Source organism: Eucalyptus grandis, chromosome 8 (assembly GCF_016545825.1).
Source record: "Eucalyptus grandis isolate ANBG69807.140 chromosome 8, ASM1654582v1, whole genome shotgun sequence".
Lineage (NCBI taxonomy): Eukaryota > Viridiplantae > Streptophyta > Magnoliopsida > Myrtales > Myrtaceae > Eucalyptus > Eucalyptus grandis.
The window spans coordinates 39,703,819-39,726,135 of record NC_052619.1 but is presented as its reverse complement, the minus strand read 5'-3'; the positions used below and the strand labels follow the sequence as shown (position 1 = coordinate 39,726,135).

The 22,317-nt window shown below is 38.6% G+C and overlaps 1 protein-coding gene across 1 annotated transcript; it reads left to right on the top strand.

Moving 5' to 3' along the window:
- The first annotated feature begins 460 nt into the window (after nt 1-460).
- On the top strand, nt 461-20,490 carry LOC104417038 (pleiotropic drug resistance protein 1). Its single transcript, XM_039301180.1, is given in 25 exon segments — nt 461-861; nt 1,172-1,292; nt 1,903-1,991; nt 2,294-2,378; nt 2,476-2,635; nt 2,744-2,820; nt 3,024-3,077; nt 3,159-3,249; nt 3,319-3,620; nt 6,630-6,911; nt 6,995-7,311; nt 7,403-7,563; nt 7,630-7,733; nt 7,827-7,989; nt 8,068-8,184; nt 8,325-8,443; nt 8,572-8,904; nt 9,054-9,344; nt 9,437-9,520; nt 9,606-9,739; nt 9,831-10,058; nt 10,135-10,175; nt 19,571-19,728; nt 19,831-20,085; nt 20,193-20,490. Coding segments are annotated over 25 exon segments (4,356 nt in total). The 5' UTR covers nt 461-532; the 3' UTR covers nt 20,454-20,490.
- Nucleotides 20,491-22,317: the final 1,827 nt, after the last annotated feature.

Sequence of the window (22,317 nt, the reverse complement as noted above, 5' to 3'; positions counted from 1 at the left end):
GGACATCCACCCTGAAAATTTTTTATGCGTGTTGCGCTAAGACGTTGTCCAAGGGTCACGTCCATTGGACTTGGGTAGACTGGGCGGTCCAAGGATTCGATTAGAAGATTTGTGAAAATTAAAGGATTTAATTGTATAAATAGAAAATATAGAGGTTCAATTGAAAAAAAAAAAGCGTAAATATTGAAATGAAGAATGAATTTTTAGCTTCTTTTTTCCCAACCCAGGAAAATTTCTATAGAGTCAAAAATTCCAGATGCCGCCCCACTGGGCCCAATACTCGCTCAGTCTCTCTATATAAACTCCATTTTCACGCCCGTGTCTACCCCGTCTCTCTCTTACTTATGTGCTCGATGCAAAGAGCCAATTTTCATACGTAATTACACAAGCGCACATCAGCATTAAACAGGACACTAAACGCTGTCACCTCCCTACTCCTCCTTCTCTTCTTCTTCTTCTTCTTCTTCTTCTTCACTTCTTGTGTTTTGAAAACAGAGCAAGAGCAGCGCTTTAGCAGACACCATCATCATCCATGGATGGAGGAGATATATACAGAGCGGGCAACAGCCTGCGCTCGACCAGCTCCACCACGTGGAGGAACCAGGTATCGATGGGGGATGCGTTCTCGAGGTCTTCGCACGATGAGGATGACGAGGAAGCTCTGAGATGGGCTGCTCTCGAGAAACTCCCTACCTTCAAGCGTCTCCAGAAAGGGATTCTGACGGCCAGCGGCGGTGCTAACCAAATCGATATCTGGACTCTGGGCTTTCATGACAGGAAGAGGTTGCTTGAGAGGTTATTGAGGGTCACTGAGGAGGACAACGAGGGCTTCTTGCTGAAGCTCCGGAACCGCATTGACAGGTACGATCTCTGTTTGCTCTGTCTTTGGAACCTCTGTTTGTGGGTTTTCTGAGTAAAAAAGAAAATGTTTACCAAATTTGCCACGTTTCTTGGCATGGAGTCTGTTTGATTCCCGACAAAAATCTTTACCAAGGAAAATCCTTATCATGCCCCTGAAAATTTTGTCGTCCAGAATGGTGTGAATCGTTCCTTCATTATTCATGCATGTTTTGTCTTTTTCGCGGTAAAGTTGTCCTAGTACTGTCAAGATGTAATTAATTAATTTATTATAGGCTTAAATATTTGTGGTTTTTGACGAGTCTGGTTGCAGAGTTGGAATTGATGTTCCTACAATTGAAGTCAGATTCGAGCATTAGAATGTGGAGGCAGAGGCTCATGAAGGAAGCAGAGCTTTGCCCACCGTCATTAATTTCTGCACTAGTATTCTAGAGGTAAGCTAGCAACCACCTAAATATGTGGAATATAAAAGCCAAAATGGCAGCTCCATTTTTGTTAGGATCCTAATTCATTGATATGGACTTCAATATGTGATTTTTATGGCCTTGGCTCTCTCACCTCGATAGCTATCCATTGAAGTGTGAAGAGAGCCCAAGACCATATAAACCACGCATCAAAGCCCATACAATATATGTGAGATTTGAGCTCATCTCTTGCAATTAGGATCATAACGATCAACCATGCTCCACAATTGCAGTGCATAGAAAGGGTTAGCTTTTGTACTAGCACTTTAGCTAGTCTCGGGCAAACACTACAATCCTTGTGTCACCACCAGTGCCACTCAGTTGCAATTGGGAGAGATGACAAATGGCTTTTGTATCCATTGATATTGACTTTAGGATAATTAGAGCCTAGAAGCAAGCTATTGAAGGCGGGGATCCTAGCAAAATATAGACCACACATCCAAAGTCCTATACTATTGAGTCAAACAATTTGCAATAAAGATCATTTGACTAAAATGATATTCAATAAATTGATTGGATGTTATGATTGGTTTCTTCATTTAACCTTTACTTTTCTTTTTGTTTCTTTCTACCCCCAAAGAGCTTCTTGAATTTTCTTCACGTACTTCCCAGTAGAAAGAAGCACTTGACCATCCTTCAAGATGTTAGTGGGATCATCAAACCTGGCAGGTGAGCAAATCAAACCAACTCAAACATCAATTCTTCAAGCCTCCAAATTCAACTAAACTGAACTTAATTTTATTTCAGCATGAGTGATTTGGTTCCATCTCCAAGCTAGGTGCTGTATTCAATGCATTAGACTTCGTGTGATTAATCAAAGGTCCTAGCTAGAAATTGTCACATTCTAGTTGGAAAGAAGTTTTCAACATGTTGATTGGATTTGTCCTTTTTCCTTTATCACAATGGTGGAAAATTAGCTTTACTTTTATTTTCCGGCAAGTTTCTTCTCATTTGGGTGGACAATTTTGCAGGATGACTTTGCTTCTAGGTCCACCTAGTTCAGGAAAGACCACGCTCTTGTTAGCTTTGGCCGGAAAGCTTGATCCTAAACTAAAGGTTAACGAAAGTCAACTTTCATCAAATTTAAGCCCTCCTTTTGTTATACATCAAAATATCATCCAATTATATTGAAAGAGAGAAGATTCTTCCTCAGACGACAGGAAGGGTAACTTACAATGGACATGTCATGAATGAGTTTGTGCCCGAAAGAACCGTGGCTTACATAAGTCAACACGATCTTCACATAGGAGAAATGACCGTTAGAGAAACTTTGGCCTTCTCTGCAAGATGTCAGGGAGTTGGATCACAATACGGTTAGCAAATTTGATACTTTCCTATTTTATGATGTCATATTTGAGTTTGACTTGGACAATTTTTCTTTTTCGAATAAAAAATTATGATTCCTTTGGCAGCATCTGCATATATGTTGTCAGAGTTGTCAAGAAGAGAGAAAGCAGCAAATATAAAATCAGATCCCGATATCGATATCTTCATGAAGGTAATTAAACAAGGAGAGGTTGGAGTTGTTTTTCATTTTTTTCAATTAAAGAAAGGAGATGAATTAAGTAATCCATAAGAAGAAACTGACGATGAAGTAATGGTTTTGAGTTGGACTCCAGCAAGCATTTTTTTTTATGTTTTTTAATTCTTAGACCAACCGAGGTGTCTGGTTTTTCTAATGCAATGGATCTAATTCCACAGGCAGCAGTAACAGAAGGTCAAGAGGCTAATGTCGTCACTGATTATATCCTCAAGGTAACTATGACAAAAATTACCACAAAATCATGCAAGCACTTGGTAGGTAGCAGAACTTTAATACACATGTTTTCTCCACAGATTTTAGGGTTGGAAGTATGTGCTGATGCGATGGTCGGAGATGAAATGTTGAGGGGTATTTCTGGAGGACAACGGAAGCGTGTGACCACAAGTTAGAACTAGAAGCATATCAAACTTTTAGTAAGTGAAAATGTTCAATTCTCTGACCTGTAATTTCTAGGTGAGATGCTGGTGGGGCCTGCCGAGGTATTTTTCATGGATGAGATATCAACTGGGCTCGATAGCTCGACAACATACCAAATTGTCAACTCCTTGAAACAATTTATTCGCATTCTTGATGGAACGGCAGTTATCTCTCTCCTCCAACCAGCTCCGGAGACTTATGATCTGTTTGACGACATTCTTCTCCTATCTGATGGTCAAATCGTGTACCAGGGTCCACGTGAACTCGTCCTAGATTTCTTTGAATCCATGGGATTCAAATGCCCTACGAGGAAGGGTGTTGCTGATTTCTTGCAGGAAGTATGTAAAAATATGAAGATTTTATTTCAACAACTTTTGTGAGATGAAAGAGACTCTCTATAGGAAGTGTCTTGCAATAACGTTATTGTTGACACCTAAATTTTGGCGATCTATTTAGTCATTTATTGCATAAAAAAATTAGGGTTAATTTTATCCTGAAAAAAATTTAATTGCATAGCTACATTTAGTTTGCATATTTTGCATTTTATTTATTGGACCGGTGGCGGATGGGTCGAATTGGTGTTTTTGAATTTTAAATTAATAGGCCGGGCTAGGCCCATGAAAGGATAAAATTAACCCAAACCCGTCGTTATTTTTAATTGATTATCTTGCGAAAAATTAAGATTTGATGCGATATTATGGTTTTTGAAAATTAAAAAAAAATCACATTGTAATCTTATTTTTTATCAATAGATGATGAAATCGGGGGAGAATATTTTTTAGATAAGGATTTTTGTGATCAAGAGGTTATAAGCAATATTCGGGAGATGAAAATATTTTTAAAAAAAGATCCTGTTTTGCGTTGCCTATAAAAGGATACGTACGGATCAATCGTGGGGGGCCTTCTCTGGGGGAGAAAAATTCAGAAAAGAAAAGAGAAGGAGAAGAAAATTTTTCTGCAGAAAGTGCAAAAGGAAAAAAACTGCAGAAAAAAAGAAAGAAAAAAAGTCAGAACATGGGAGAGAGAGTGAGAGAGAAAGGAGAAAAGTAAAAAACAGTAAAGGTTGATTTGACCTTTACTGTTCATCACCTTCCCCAAATCCGCTGCAACTCGCGGAGACCCGACGTCGGAGCTCCGACGAAGCCCGCCGCTCCTGACCTTGCCGAGCGCCACCTGTCACTGCACCACCGCCGCTCTTGGCCTCGCCCGCGCCTACGACGTCCGCAGCTCCGCCGCCACGCCTCAGCCCGTGCCTCGTCGCCGTTGCTGCTCACGCTTGCCGACCCACGACGCCGGAACTGAACGCCGAGTCGCTACACACCCGTGGGACAACACCGCTGCGACCCGCAACCCCGCTGTTCGCCGGCCACCGACGCCGCGCCCTCCTGTTGCCGCGCCGCCCGGTCCCGCGCCAATACTCCGACGCCGGCTGCCCACGTTGCTGCTCCAACGTACCCCGACGCCGGCTGTCTCCTTCGCCCGTGCCACCCCGTCTCGCCCGACTCGTGACCGCCAGTGCTCGCTGCCGCCCTTGCCGGAGTTCCCCTTCGCCGGACCGATTTTTTTTTTTTTTTTCAGGGCCCTACTCTATTCCTACTCTACACTCACTCGCAGACTTGTGTCTTGCCTCTTGCAGGGCGTGGGACCGATTGACCCGCTGCCCTTGGAGACCCACGGTTACAAGCAGGAAAAGAAAACAAAAAAGAAAAGAAAAGGGAAATTAGGTAGTTTTATTCTTTTTCTATTTACTTTATTTTATTTATTTCTTTTAAGTTCAGGAGTGATCTTTATTTTATGGATTTTGTAGGCATTATCCACAGGATATTCCCTAGAATTATTGTAATTACTAATTTGATCCGTAAGATCTCGGATCATTTTTTTTATTATAATAATTTCTGGGATTTGTCGATAGTATTTTAAGTGTTGAATCAATATAACTATTAATTTGATCCGTAAGAATTCGGATCAGATTTTAGTTATTTTGAACTCTTTGTTGTGGTAATTAGGGTTAGGATAATCGTTAATTTGACCTGTGAGACAACAGGTTATTTTTTCGGTTATTTTGATCCTTTATATGATTGCATATCTTGATTGTTTAGATTTACTGTTTAGTTGATAATGGCTTGTTTTAGAGAATCATTAAAAAAATCTAAAAAAATATTTGAATTAGGATTCAGTTTGTTTTAGAATATTTCTTGTTATCTTGCATAGCTAGGATAGGGATTTTAGTTCAAAAAAATAAAAAAATGCATTTATTTAGGACTTTAGTTGCATGTTTAATTACGTGGCAATTTTAAATTTTGAATTTTAAATAAAAAATAAAAGATAAAAAATATCATGCATATGTCATTAGGGCTTGCTCCGCACGTCATTGCATATTAGATCAATTACATGTTAGATTAAGATAATATCTTAGTTTAAATTAGGATTTAATGTGACTTAATCCTTAGTTTAAGTTAGATTGAATTTTAATCTAGATAGATTATTTTCGCATTTTTAAATAGAAATATCAAATGCACGTCATTTAGTTTTTATTAGGTTCATTTAATTAGAACTTCCTCGTCATTAGACTAAATCATTTAATAAATGTCACATGATATATAACTCGCGTGCTAAATTATATGCGGCATGTCATCTCAGTTTAAATAATTTTGTATGTCATTACATCGCATTGCATGTCATTAGAATTAGGTCATTTAGATTGCATTTAATTATTGCATTTCTTCATGTCATATAGTTTAGGTCATGCTGCCATGTCATATTAGATTATTAACATGCATTGCATAAGTCATGATTTTCATTAAATAAAGTGAAAACAAAAATTGAGTAATTGCTTGTTAATTAGAAATCATATCTAGGGCTGCTGATGTGAATTCTAATTTAACAATGCAGATGCTTTCGTTGCTCCTAGGTATGTTTTGCAATATTTAATTGTTTTCTTGAGTGTTAAATTGGTGGTATGCGCACATGTATGATCACCTCGCATGTTAGGAAGTTAGTTTAAAATCAATTCAATTGCCAAACATTTTGAAAATAAAAAGAATGGTACCGAAAGGGCATTAGAGAAATCTAATGTAATCAAGTCCCCGTACCCTTAGTCTCTGGTTCGTAGGAGTAAAGTAATTATCCTATTATTTTACTTAGGTGTCTAATCGACCTACCATAAACTGATTAGTGGCGACTCCTAAATAAAATCAATTTGCATGTTAAGAATTCAAATCTAAGTCGCGAATTGGTATGGGCTTGGGAGAGCCCGAGTTAAGTTTAGGCTTAACAATCCATTAGCCAAACCATAGGTGGCTCACCCCGAAAAATTGGGTCGCGAGGTATTTTTTACCTTTCGATAGGTAACATCAAGAAAAGATCAGCATCAGTATTGGGTACGCAAAGATGAGCCTTACACTTTTGTCACGGTTCGGGAATTTGCGGAGGCATTCCAATCATTTCATGTGGGAAGAAAGCTCGGGGAAGAACTTTCCACTCCATTTGATAAGAGCAAGAACCACCCAGCCGCTTTGACTACCAAAAGATTTGGTGTTGGAATGAAGGATTTGCTTAAAGCTTGCATTTTAAGAGAGTACTTGCTTATGAAAAGGAACTCATTTGTCTACATCTTCAAGGTCACTCAGGTAAATATCTACTTCATGCTCTTTCAGTTCGTTTTAGCCATGAATTGTCTGCTATACTTAAACTGACGTGACTTGTTTATTAGCTCACAATTATGGCGTTTATTTCGATGACCCTATTCTTACGGACTAAGATGCATCGGGATACTGTAACTGATGGAGGAATTTAAATTGGTGCCTCGTTCTTCACCGTGATCACGATCGTGTTCAATGGAATGGCAGAGCTTTCAATGACTATAGCCAAGCTCCCAATTTTCTACAAGCAAAGAGACCTCCTCTTCTATCCTGCATGGGCATATGCTCTACCATCCTGGATTCTAAAAATCCCTATCACATTTGTGGAGGTTGCAGTTTGGGTGTTCATCACCTACTACGTCATTGGATATGATCCAAATGTTGGAAGGTAAGAACTATGATTATTCTTCAGTGGTAAGATGGAAACTCTAATCTTCTTGTTTTGATTGAGACATTCTACTGTTTATATTGTGTTGTAGGTTGTTCAAGCAGTATCTTTTGCTTGCGGCCATTAGTCAGATGGCCTCTGGATTGTTTCGATTGACCGCGGCACTTGGGAGAAACTTGATCATTGCCAACACATTCGGGTCATTTGTTATGCTCGTACTCTTTGCATTGGGCGGAGTTGTTCTTTCCCGAGGTACTACGAATACTAGAGTTCAGCTTCTTTTTCTCAAGTACTAATCTTGATTTCTTTGAATTGTAGAGGACGTAAAGAAATGGTGGATATGGGGATATTGGACATCTCCTTTAATGTATGGGCAGAACGCCATAGTCGTCAATGAACTTTTAGGATCGAATTGGAATAAGGTAAAGTCTTGTAAATGCTTAATGCCACTATTATGACCTTTCATAGATATAAATCTCTAATTGACTAATTCCTCGCGTTATTCCTTATGATAGATTCCCCCAAATTCAAGTTCAAACGAATCCCTAGGAATTCAAGTTTTGAAGTCTCGTGGGTTCTTTACTGAAGCATATTGGTATTGGATAGGACTTGGGGCATTGTTTGGGTTCATCATCCTCTTCAACTTTGGGTTTACGGTGGCTCTCGCTCTTCTTAATCGTAAGTGCTTTTTGCTTTTCTTCTTGTTGAAGTTTCTATCAACAAGAGCTTGCCATCTCAAGCTTCATGTGAATGCAGCCTTTGGCAAATCCCACTCAGTAAAATCAGATGATCCTGAGGGCAACAAGAACGTTGATAGAATAGAAGGATCAATTCAGTTGCAATCTCGAGGCTCTACTCTGAGAAATGGATCTGGTATGAAGTCCTAGTAGTTGGTATCTTTTCATTTTCTATGATTTAGCAGTAGTCAAGACCTCAAAGGGGTGAACAAAAGGCTTTGGTCCATTAGGGGCTCATGTTACTTCTTTGCCTATCTTTTCTATTGGGTCTTGTAGGGAGGTCATCCAAGCCTGAGACAGCTGTTGCCGCCAATACGAAAAGAGGAATGGTGCCCCCATTTGAGCAGCACTCAATTACTTTCGATGAAATAACTTATTCAGTTGATATGCCACGGGTAATTATCTTAAGTTATGAAAATTTTGAAGATAATACTTCATTGATATATCATCATAATAAATCATAAGTGTTAAAGCTCAAATGTTCATCCAAAGTATGAGTAAGCGTTTGTTGTTATCTTGTCAGGAAATGAAGAATCAAGGTGCTCCAGAGGATAGATTGGTGCTCTTGAAAGGTGTAAGTGGTTCTTTTAGGCCAGGCGTTCTTACTGCTCTAATGGGCATTAGCGGTGCTGGTAAAACTACTCTAATGGATGTGTTGGCTGGGAGAAAAACTGGAGGATACATCAAGGGCAACATAACAATTTCTGGGTATCCAAAGAATCAAGATACATTTGCTCGGATTTCTGGATATTGTGAACAAAACGATATCCATTCACCTCATGTCACTGTCTATGAGTCCTTAATTTACTCGGCATGGCTGCGTTTGCCCCCTGGCATGGACGACCAAACCAGAAAGGTTTGCTTCTAATACCACAATATATTTCTACCAGGATTGCCTTCTTAACTTAAATCAAATTGTGGAAGTGCTTGCTGCTTTCTTGGCTCTGTAGTTTAATTGAGGATCAATTTAATTCAAATCACTTATAAGGGACAAAAATGTTGTAGCTGTTTGTTGAGGAAGTTATGGAACTTGTGGAGCTAAATCCGCTGAGACAAGCCTTGGTTGGTTTGCCTGGTGTGGATGGTCTATCCATCGAACAACGCAAAAGGCTGACCATTGCAGTTGAACTAGTCTCAAACCCCTCCATCATTTTCATGGACGAACCTACCTCAGGGCTTGATGCAAGAGCTGCTGCTATTGTCATGAGAACAGTTAGGAATACAGTGGACACGGGGAGAACAGTCGTATGCACAATTCACCAACCAAGCATTGATATATTTGAAGCTTTCGATGAGGTGAGTTATGTCAGTCAACACATTCAAAATACGAAAGGTCTGTTTGTAGCACACTTAAACTTAGAAGATATGCATTTTCACTTGCTCTGCAGCTTTTCTTAATGAAGCGAGGGGGACAGGAGATATATGTCGGCCCTTTGGGTCGTCATTCTTCTCATCTAATAGAGTATTTTGAGGTACAGAATGTTTCACTCATATAATATGGCTTCAATTGTACTTTTCTTTCCCTACGTGAATCACCATGGTATCTTCAAAATGAAGGGAATCCTAGGAGTTAGTAAAATCAAAGATGGCTATAATCCAGCAACTTGGATGCTCGAAGTTACAAGCCCAGCACAAGAACTCGCTTTAGGTGTCGATTTTTCTGATCTATACAAGAACTCAGATTTGTACAGGTGGGTTCATCGTATATATTAAGGTCCATCTTTAAGTCTTGCCATTAACTTGTCAGATGTCGATGGGAAAACGCATTTTTGTGATTTTCAGGAGAAACAAGGCTTTGATTGAAGAGTTGAGCATACCTCCTCCAAATTCTAAGGACCTCTATTTCCCGACTAAGTATTCTCAGTCAACTTTCATCCAATTGATGGCTTGCTTATGGAAGCAACGTTGGTCTTACTGGCGGAATCCGCCGTACACGGCTGTTCGGTTCCTCTTCACCCTCATCATTGCCTTAATGTTTGGGACTATGTTTTGGGACCTCGGCTCTAAAACGTAAGTTCTGCCTAGAGTGTCAATATCTACCTCGTTCATTCTCGAAGTTGTGTGTTTCTAAATGTTAAGTTCGCAGGACCCGGAGTCAAGATTTGATGAATGCAATGGGATCTATGTGTTGGAGAAATCTCTCTAGAGTGTTTTGAAGCCGACAAAACATTTCTATCAGTCTAGTCTGGAAGCTGTGCAGACCCTTATACTTAGAGTCTAAAGACTTTCAAATCACCAGACTCAGCACACAAGACTCAAGACTCAAGACTCAAGACTATTCTCATTGACAATTTCTAATCTAGTGACGAAAGCGATCTAGAGCTAAAGTGTTTGATTAAGGATTTGGTCTTATCGACTGGAGAAGATCTCTTGGCTGGATTTGATACAACGGATTAATTATTCGAAATTAAGATCATTTGAAGATCCGATGATTGACGAAATATTCTTGGAAGGTTCTATTCTTGGAAACCAAGATCCTGATTGTATGGGCAAACATGATTGATGGGCTATTGACATGTTCCTTTAATAGCTCGAATGACCTTCTTAATTGATTCTGTCCAACGGGAAAATTTGAAGAATTTCTTTGGTAAGTGCCAACGGATATGATGGCATAAAAGAGTATAAAAAGAAGACGTTCCAGTTATTCTAGTAAGTGCTCGATAGAGAAATTCCAGAGACTGAAGCTCCTTGATTATTAATCGATTCATATTGAGCGAAATTGTACACACAAAGAGAGTCTATACTTAGTGATACCTTGAGAGAGTGTGGTAGATCTTCTACACCAAGAAATCAAGGAAGAACAGTGCTGTAATATCTATTTGTTCATAGTGGAAACCAGCCAGTGGGCTATCAGTGCAGAAGAGTAGACGTAGGCTTGAAATAAGCCGAACCACTATAAACCTCGTGTTCAATTTTCTCTTCCCTACTCTCAATCTTACTTTGATCGTTGTTTGTTTATTGACGAGGAAAAATTGTCTCATTTCTATCAACTGTCTAGTATTGTGCGATTATCATTAGAAATTACTCGTTATACCTATTCAGCCCCCCTCTAGGTACTTATACTAGTCATATCAATTGGTATCAGAGCTCGTGTACTCACTTTATTTGAAGTGTTTTACTTCAGAGTAAAAGATCCATGGCTAGTATGCTAGCTCCAGGGCTGGTGGAAGGTCAAAGCAATACCAGACCTCCTTACTTTGATGGAAAGGACTACAACATCTGGAAAAACAAAATGAAAGCATTTCTTCGATCAAAGGATCCTTTGGAATGGGATGTTGTAGAAAAAGGAATCACTCCTAAAGTTGCATTCGTCTCAGAAAGAGGGAAAGAAACTGTTGAGACCAGCGGAATGTCTCAGGAAGAGATAATCAAGAGACAAACTCTTGATTCAAAAGCTATATATTCTTTATATTGTGCCTTGTCACCTACTGAATATAATAGAATATCTTCTTGTGTTACAGCAAAAGAAGTCTGGAATAGGTTACATATCACCTATGAAGGAACTGATCGAGTAAAAGAGACCAGAATCAACATCCTTCTCGATCAATATGAAGCTTTCAAAATGAGACATGGAGAATCTATAACCGACATGTTTAGTCGTTTTTACGAAATTGTAAATGGTCTTGAAAATCAAGGACAACCAATTTCTGATCCCATGAAGGTAAACAAGCTACTACGTGGACTCTCCAAGGATTGGAATCACATAAATACTTCAATAAGAGAGATGCAAAGAATCATGCCACTATCTCGTCGATGAGCTGGTTGGAACTCTTCGCCTTATGAAGTGAAACGAATTAACGAAGACAAAGATCCAAAAGGTAAGAAATCCATTGCATTAAAATCAAATGATGATTCTGATGCTACAAATTCTGAAGATGATATGGACGATGAGGAGCTTGCTCTCATGATAAGAAGATTCAGAAAGCTGAATAGAAAAGGAAGAAGATTCAACTCAAAGAAACAAAGCTTTCAAAGACAAATGCATCAAGTCTCGTTGATGATGATGAATCAAACAAAGATATAGTTTGCTTTGAATGTAAGAAAAGGGACACATCGTACCCAACTGTCCCCTTCTAAAGAAGAAGAAAGGAAAAGCTGAAAAGCCTCAAAAGGCTCTCAAAGCTGAAACCTGGAGTGATACAGAATGTGAAGGAAGTGATGATGAATATGCCAATTTGTATCTGATGGCACAATCAAACTCAAACTCAAACTCTGAATCAGACTCAGATAGTGAATTTAAGGTAAGTAATTTTAAAATTCCTGTCAAGATTTCTAAATATATTGATGAGTTGTGTTTTAGTCTTAAGACTTCTCTTAAAAGGATTTCCGAACTTAAAAAAGAAAACGCTATTCTAAAACGATAGGAAAATGTGTTGAAAGAAAGAGTTAAATGTTTAGAGATAAATGTTTCTACTCTTAAAGAAAGTAAAGAAAATCTTTTGAAAGAAAATGCTCTTTTCAAAATTGACTCATCAAATATTTCAAAGAAATTTTCAATAGGGTCCGAGAAACTTGAAAAATTCTTTCAACTCAAAGACCTTATTTCAATAAGTCTGGTTTAGGTATGATCATGAAACTATTCCCTTGATTGATTTTCCTAAAATAAAAGAAAGAATCAAGCAAAGACCCTCAAGAGAGGCCTACAAAAATCATTTCAAGAAGGTTTTTGTTAAGTCTGTAGGTCGAAATGCTCTTAGGTGTTCAAAATGCAATAGCCCGGATCACTTTGAAAAAGAGTGTCCTATGGTTTGGAAACCCGTTAAGAAAACATGGGCTAATACTGTTTATCTTACTAACACTAATGGACCCAAGAAAATATGAGTACCAAAGAAAACTTGAGACTCTCTTTTAAATGCAGGTCTCCATCAAAGAAAAGGTAAAGTGATATCTGGACAGTGGATGCTCAAGACATATGATAAGAGACTCGAATTGCTTTATAAAGCTCGTTCAAGTAAATGGTGGAAAAGTTTCATTTGGTGGAAACAGCAAAGGAAGAATTGTGAGATTTGGAACTGTGAAAATTGGAAATCTCACAATAAGTAATGTTTCCATAGTAGAATGACTCAATTATAATCTTCTCAAAGATAAGCCAACTATGCGATACTTTGGTTTTAAGATCTTCTTTCAAGAAGGAATATGTTCTGGAATCGCAAAGACTCTACTCGCCTTTTTATGGGTCGAAGGCATGGAAATATCTATCTTTTGGATATGAAACCGGATGAATCGCAATGCTTAATTTCAATTCAAGACGAAGCAAGCTTGTGGCACAGAAAGCTTGGTCACATCAATATGAAGCAGATAGTCAAAATCTCATCAAAGCAGCATGTTCGTGGTTTACCCAATTTATCATACCAAAAGTCTGATCTATGCACTCCATGTATATTGAGAAAGCAGGTAAGAAATTCATTTAAGCCAATAAATTATGTCTCTACTAATCATGTACTGTAGCTGCTGCATATGGATCTCTTCGGTCCAACCAGAACCCAGAGCATTGGAGGTAAGAAATATTGCCTAGTAATCGTGGACGATTACTCCCGATTTACTTAGGTATATTTTCTTGCAAGTAAGTCTGAAACCTTCTCGTATTTTGAAAAATTTGCTAAAAAGGTTCAAAATGAAAAATGATATGTTCTAGAGAAAACTCCTTATGAGTTATTCAAAGGTAAGAAGCCTATTGTTTTGTACTTTCATGTGTTTGGTTGCAAATGCTTTATTTTGAAAAATGCAAAAGATCGAGTTGGTAAGTTTGAAGAAAGATCAAATGAAGGCATCTTCCTTGGATATTCTACATTAAGCAAAGCCTACAGAGTCTATAACAAGAAGAGTCAATTAGTGGAGGAATCAATGAATGTCAAATTTCAAGATTCAATGCAAAATGAATCCAGTCAGACTCAACATGAAGAATTTGAACCTGCTCCAAACTCTTCAACTCTTCAAAGCTTACATCTCAAGAAGCATCTTAGACTCTGGAAGACCAGCATCAAGTTGTTCGTGAAGATTCAAGTAAAGAAAGAGATCATCAATCAGACAAATCAACTAGTAACTGGAAGCATAAGTCCAGTCATCCCAAAGATCTCATTATTGGCGAAATTAATGAAGGAATTCGCACCAGATCCAAAAGGCGTGAAGAGTCTAGTGCTATGGCACTTGTTTTTGAAATAGAACCCAAAAGCATAGAAGAAGCGTTATCAGATGAAAGCTGGATTGAAGCTATGCAAGAAGAGCTCAGGCAATTTAGTATCAATGATGTTTGGGAATTGACTCCTAAACCAAAAGGTAAATCTGTTATTGGAGCTAAATGGGTTTTCAGGAACAAGATGAATGAGAAAGGAAAAGTCGTAAGAAACAAAGCAAGACTCGTGGCCAAGGGATATACACAAGAATAGGGGATAGACTATGATGAGACCTACGCTCCAAAGAGCAAGGTCGAAGCTATTCGATTATTGCTTGCTTTTGCTTGTTATAAAAATTTCAGGTTATTCCAAATGGACGTCAAAAGTGCCTTCCTGAATGGATTTATCCATGAGGAAGTTTATGTGGAACAACCACCAGGGTTTGAAGACCCAAAGAAACCAAACTCAGTCTTCAGACTGAAAAAGGCATTGTATGGTTTAAAGCAAGCACCTCGAGCTTGGTACGACAGACTAAGTAAGTTTTTAATACAAAATGGTTTTGTCAAAGGTAAAGTAGATACTACTCTATTTATCAAAAAGGAAAACAAAAGCTTTCTACTCGTTCAAATATATGTGGATGATATTATTTTTGGATCCTCTAATGAAAGTGTGTGTAAGAAATTCTCTAAGTCTATGCAGGATGAGTTTGAAATGAGTATGATGGGAGAGTTAACCTTCTTTCTTGGTCTTCAAGTAAAACAATTGAAGGAAGGAACTTTTATTCATCAAGAAAAATATGCTAATGATCTTGTCAAAAGGTTTAGACTGGAAAAGTGCAAAAAGACCGACATACCAATGTCAAGTTCTTTGAAGATAGACAAAGATGAAGAAGGGAAGAAAGTTGATCAAAAGCTGTACAGGAGTATTATCGGTTCACTTCTTTATCTTACGCCTCTAGACCCGACATTTTGTTAAGTGTGTGCATCTCGTGCTAGGTTTCAATCGACCCTAGAGAATCTCATCTCAAGTCTTTGCGAAACGAATTATTAAATACATTGCTTCATCTTCAAGCATCGGTCTTTGGTATCCTAAGAAGGGAGACTTTAATCTTCTTGGATATTCGACGCGATCTAGCCGGTTGCAGAGTTGATAGAAAGAGCACCTTGGGAACTTGCCAATTGCTTGGGAACAGGACAGTGTCTTGGTTTTCAAGGAAACAAAACACTATGGCCCTCTCTACAACAGAAGCAGAGTATGTAGCTCTTGGAAGTTGTTGTTCGCAAATTCGTGGATAAAACAACAGCTACAAGACTTTGGAATTGAAGACTCATGCACCGAGATTAGATGTGACAAAGACACCAACGCAATCAATCTTACTAAAAATCCAATCCTTCACTCAATGGCAAAGCATATAGAGATTTGCCATCACTTCATTAGAGATCATGTACAAAATGGAGAAATCTCGATTCAATTTGTTGAGTCAAAGAGCCAACTAGCGGATATATTCACAAAGCCTTTGGAGAAGAATCAATTCGACATCATCCGTTCCAGACTCAACATTTTGAAGCTTGAGGAAATCAAAGTCTAGAGACTCTCAGACTCTCAGACTCAATCATTCACGGCTATAGACTGTAAGTTGCTTTAATATTCAATCTCGAAAATGTATGATCATTCGTTCAGTTATATTTTATTTATCTTTAATTTCCAAGAAAAACGGAATCTTGTCTTTTCAAAAAGATAACCTCTATTAAAAAGGCAGTTATCGTTTTTAAAAAGGGACGACTGTTCACTTTCCTTTGTGTTGATTGGGTTTTTCCTTTTCTTAACTGGGTTATATACAGTAAGTTGTCTTCTTCGCTTAACTCCAAAACCCTAAAAAGGCATTCTCCTCCCAATCCTGTCTCGATTTCGTGTTCATCTTTGAGAAAGTTGTCATCTTTTCTTGGGAAAGCGAGTCAAGGAATCTTTCAATGACAAGAAACAATGTCTTATTCTAGAAGGTCTTCAAGAATCGCAAGCAGGGGACCACAGAGAATGAGGGAGGGTCCTACCCATTTCAATCTCACCGATGAAGAAGAGTTACCAAGACAGCAACATAGCCCGATTCATTCTCAGCCACGTCAATCTCCATTATCTACCCCCACAGAGTGTGGATCAACTACCACAGGAAGAAATAATCTAGGAAGCAGATTCTGTAAGAGTCCAAAAACCCTATTTCATTTATAAGCTCTACCGTGCTTTGAAAAGCATAGGTACACCACTGAACTATGTGGATGACTTCCTTAAAGACAAAGGGTATAAAAATGAGTATATTTTTTTGCGACGGATGGAGGATTTAGGAATTGCTTCCAAAGGAAAGGCTGAGGAAGCACTTACGAACATTCCAAGTGACCCTCGTGTAGGGGGTTTAATCCAACTGACGGGAATGACGATGATAAACTGTTTAGAGAATTCCAACCCAGGATGGGTGTTGCTGCGAAAGTGAAGGGAAAAAGAACGGAGTTGTTCAAATCAAAGGAACAGGAGGATCTGTTCTTCAAATTGTTGAAACGGGGGGTAATAAAGCCCAGGAGCGTTGATTTTGATTTTCTGGATGCCATCAATGTAAACTTGAAGGAGAAGTTCAATCTGTTTCAACTAGAGCAATTTTGCTCTGACACCACAGATGACTATGCACAATTGACAGCATATTTCTATTCGAATCTTAGCTTTTTAGATGTGAATAGAATATCCTTCAGTGTTCGAGACCAAGACTATGAGGTAGATGTGGACATGTTGGCAGACATAATTGGAGTTGAAATAGGACGATATCAACCGATCAAGGTTTCAATCGCTCATACCACACTGGAACTTGTCAAAGACAGGAGTACAGAAGGAAGAGTTACCTACACAAGAATGAATGCCATCAACATCTTACTACACAAAATCGTGATCAACTGTCTCAGGCCAAAATCAACATCCAAGACAGACATGTCTAATTCTGAGGCGAAATTGATGTACGCGATCAATTCAGGGAAGAAGTTCTCTCTTCCTCACACCATTCTCTTCCACATGTACAGAGCAATGGTGAAGGATAAGGGCCAGTTGCCTTACTCAGGTCTTGTGACTAAGATCTTCAGACACTTGAACATTGAACCTCCACAGACTCTTTGTGTTCGACCATGCAACAAAATGGTGGTGGGTTTGAAAATGCTGACAAAAATGCATCTGAAAGAACTTGATAAGGCAATGGAGAAGTTCAAAGTGAAAACTCCAGTTAAATCTCATCCAATCTCTTTTGCGTCGAAAAGGAAAGGGAAGGAGCCCATGGGTGCTCCATCCAAAAAGAAAAGAGCTCTAATCTTAGAGGATGAAGATGAAGAGGATGAACTCACTATCTCTCGCCTTGGCATCGAAAGACTCGGTCGTTCTGTATCCGAATCAATGGAACGACAGGAGAAAGGAAAAGAAGCAGAGGAACAAGAACAGAGAGAAGCAGAGGAGAAAGAAGAGAAAGAAAAGGAGAAGAGGAGAAAGAAGTTGAAGAAGAAGAAGAAGCAATCAAAGAAAAGTCTGCAAATGAAGCCGGAGAAAAAGCAATCAAGATTCTACTGAGCATGACCATCACTCTTCCCCAAATGAGGCCTTAGAAACAGGGGGAGATGACGAGCAAGGAAGGACTACACCATTTCCTGATCACAGTGAAGGTGTGAGTCGCTTGCAAGCAAATCCAGAAGATATTTAGGCTTCTCAAATGCCTGAAGAAGGACATGACACCTCAACGCCAAATTTGCGCGATTACACCGAAGTTCCATCGTCTGCCTTCACTCCATCTGATAGAGCAAATGCCAGCACGTAGACGGACAATACCGCAGATTTTCGTCGTATCCTTGATCTTCTTCTGGCAATGCAGGGTCAAATATATGCTTTGGAATGTGAACTTCAAGTCCTGAAGAATTTTGGACAAGCGTCTTCTGTTACCCCGTCGGATCAAATGCAAGACCTCGCTCTTCAAGTTCAAGCAAATGCCAAAGGAGTAGAGGTGGCACGTCTAAGGGAAGACTTGAAGAGGCTGGAAGGTGTCGTACAGTCGATGGGAGATTTCCAGATTGTGGGCGTTTCCAAGCAGACTTGACTTTTTCTCACCTTTTTAATGATGACAAAAAGGGGGAGAATTGCCAGCTTTGAACTGAACTGAACTTTGATTTATTTTGAATTTGTTTTTATTTCAGTTTGTTTGGATATCTATTTTTGAGTATGACTTGGGTGTGGTGGACTTGGTGAATTTGACTGACTTGAGTGTGTGGATTTGAAATTGACTGTTGCATTATTTATATCAAGTGTTATTGTATGGCTTTACTCATGAAAGACTAACCTATTTTCTGTGGATGCAGAGTCTAGTTGAGTTATTAATCTTTATGAGATATCCATACTGCTTGAGTAATGTTTTTGCAGGTCAAAGTTGTTCAAATCTATAGGAAAGTTTTGTCACCATCAAAAAATGGGAGATTGTTGGAGAAATCTCTCTAGAGTGTTTTGAAGCTGACAAAACGTTTCTATCAGCCTCTAGTCTGAAGCTGTGCAGACCCTTGTACTTAGAGTCCAAGACTTTCAAATCACCGAGACTCAAGACACAAGACTCAAGACTCAAGACTATTCTCATTGACAGTTTCTAATCCAGTGACGAAAGCGATCCAGAGCTAAAGTGTTTGATTAAGGATTTGGTCTTATCAACTGGAGAAGATCTCTTGGCTGAATTTGATATAACGGATTAATTATTCGAAATTAAGATCATTTGAAGATCCGATGATTGACGAAATATTCTTGGAATGTTCTATTCTTGGAAACCAAGATCCTGATTGTATGGGCGAACAGGATTGATGGACTATCGACATGTTCCTTTAATAGCTCGAATGACCTTCTTAATTGATTCTGTCCAACGGGAAGATTGGAAGAATTCATTTGGTAAGTGCCAACGGATATGATGGCATAAAGGAGTATAAAAAGAAGACGTTCCAGTTATTCAAATAAGTGCTCGATAGAGAAATTCCAGAGTTTGAAGCTCATTGATTATTAGTCGATTCATATTGAGCGAAATTGTACACATAAAGAGGGTCTATACTTAGTGATACCTTGAGAGAGTGTGGTAGATCTTCTACACCAAGAAATCAAGAAAGAACAGTGCTGTAATATCTCTTTGTTCATAGTGGAAACCAGCCAGGTGGCTGTCGGTGCGTAAGAGTGGACGTAGGCTTGAAATAAGCCGAACCACTATAAACCTCGTGTTCAATTTTCTCTTCCCTACTCTCAGTCTTACTTTGATCGTTGTTTGTTTATTGACGAGGAAAAATTGTCTCATTTCTATCAACTGTCTAGTATTGTGCGATTATCATTAGAAATTACTCGTTATACCTATTCAGCCCCCTCTAGGTACTTATACTAGTCATATCACTATGTATGCGGCTCTTGTCTTCCTTGGGGTCCAAAATGCAGCTTCTGTGCAACCAGTTGTTGCAGTGGAGAGAACGGTTTTCTATAGAGAGCGAGCTGCAGGGATGTACTCGGCCCCACCATATGCGTTAGCACAGGTAAAATTGCTTCCAAATGATTTCGGGTACACTTATTCTAAATGGTGTTATGTATGAATCAAAACTAGAAAGTTACTTATGAGATTCATCTTTATTTTCTAGGTTCTAATTGAAGTCCCTTATGTCCTCGTGCAAGCTATATCATATGGTATCATAGTTTATGCAATGATTGGATTCAAATGGACCGTTGCAAAATTTTTCTGGTATCTATTCTTCATGTTCTTCACGTTGTTGTATTTCACATACTATGGTATGATGGCCGTGAGCATGACCCCAAACCACCACATCGCTTCCATCGTCTCTTTTGCATTCTATGCCATATGGAACCTCTTTTCAGGTTTCATCGTGCCAAGGACTGTAAGTTCTATAGCAACCTATTGATTTTCATGTTTATGCTAATTTTGTTGTCAATATCAAGTGTGATGCCTTATTTGTGAACATCCTCATGACTACTTTTTAAACAGAGGATACCTATCTGGTGGAGATGGTACTACTGGGCGTGCCCCATTTCTTGGACTTTATATGGATTGGTGGTCTCTCAATTCGGCGATTTGACAAATACGCTTGAAGACACTGGGGACACAGTGGAAGAATACATGAGAGATTACTTTGGTTATCGACACGATTTTTTGGGCGCGATTGCCGCAGCAATGATAGGATTCACAATGCTTTTCGCATTCGTTTTCGCCATTTCCATCAAGATACTCAATTTCCAGAGGCGGTAAACTTCAGTATCGCCTTGATCGGCAAAACAAATGTGTTTCTCTATTAGAAAAGGATATCTAATTACTATAGCAAGTATATGTATTTTTTTTGCTTTTCTATCAACTCTCTACATCCTTTCGATCATATGGATCTTTCCTAGGAGACCGATTAAATTGGGAATTATCTTGCAGCAAAAGAACATTCTTATGCAATATTGTCTTCCATCTGTGTACATGGTCTGCAGATGCTTCAAGCATATGTATTGTTGGGCCTCCACTTAGGCCCAAGAAATTTTGTATGTTCATTTAAGGTGTGCATGGCAATGTTTTTATTCGAGGAAACTATTTCCTTTCTGAAATAATTCTTTTAGGAGTAAAATAAGGTGTTTGGTAACTATACAAAATTTATATTATTTGAATAGAAAAAAATAGAAATGTGTTTGGTACAATTTATAAATTATTGTATTTATTCGTTTTTATTTCATACTCACGGATCATTGACCGCCGCATGACTTGTCATGCCTCGATCCTCAAGTGCATGCCCATCCCTCAATGGTCAATAAAATTTTGCGTCTTCCCAGGATGAGTCGCTGACCCTTTCATTTTATTGCACATGTAAAAGCCAGAATAATAAATTCCTTGACAATAACCATCTCGAGATAAAAAAGCAGAATAACAGATTTACAAACAAAACATGTTTTTATAAACATACTGAGTCATGTACAAAAGTCTATAATCAAAAGACTTCAAAAGACTAGTTCTAAAAAAGAGATTGTCCTATCTGACCTACACCTTGGATCCTCTCAGCTTGGTTCTAGACCCTCCACTCTACGCCTTGAAAAGAAATGAGCTCACGACTGGGTGAGATATAAATCTTAGCGAGTTCACGCTTTAAACCCCAATTAAGAGGGTAATATGCTCAGAGGTGTCCTAACCACACAATTACACAACCATAGAGACTTATCTCGCCTCAGATTCACCCTGTAGGTCAGTACAGTTCATATCACAGACAGCATGAAAAGCATGAGCAGCAATCAAGCTCAATTAATTGAAACACCACACTCAAAATTCAAACAAGCATAGAGGTCCTAATTATAGGGCTAAATTGTTATGACACGTCCCACATCGTGCCACATAATTTTGTCCATAATTTGACAATTAATCATGCGTTCCTAGTTTTTGATCTCGGTATATAGCACGACTTATTATCTGTTCGGCGGTCTTCTACCGTTGCCATGCGTTGTCTCACCCCATTGAGCATGGCTAAGTCTTTATCAAACGACTTTCCCGAAGGAGTAAGGGTCCAGAATCTACTACAACTGGCTTCCCGTTGTCTAAGGGCGTCCTATATAGGGGTAACGTCCATCTTAACAGCCTAGAACAGTTTATCTTAACCGATGCACGACCATTCAATCTCGTCCCTAGACACCATGCATTGCACTCAAATACCTCAATTAAAATGGTGAACCTGTCATATTTTCTTCGTATTAGAAATACACGGTAAATTAGTCAAGTGTGGATACACGGTTAGATCAAATCAAAAAAATTGATAGTCCATTATTTAAAATCCCACTATCTTATATAGTATATAAAACTATTTTCAGTGTTAAAACCCGACACCTATGATTTTCTGAATAAATATCAAAATCCACAAATTTTGTAATAATTAACCAAAATTCCAATCAGCACTCAATTTGCACAAATTAATACTCAATTGCATAAACTTAACACACCATTGCAATCAGCATGAAATTCCGGTCACCGGCTATCCGAATCGAATTTCCAAAAAATAATAAATAATTAAATAATTATCAAAATTAATTAAATAATTCAATTAAATACCAAAAATACTAACTTAGGCTGGAAAAACCTAATTAAATACCGA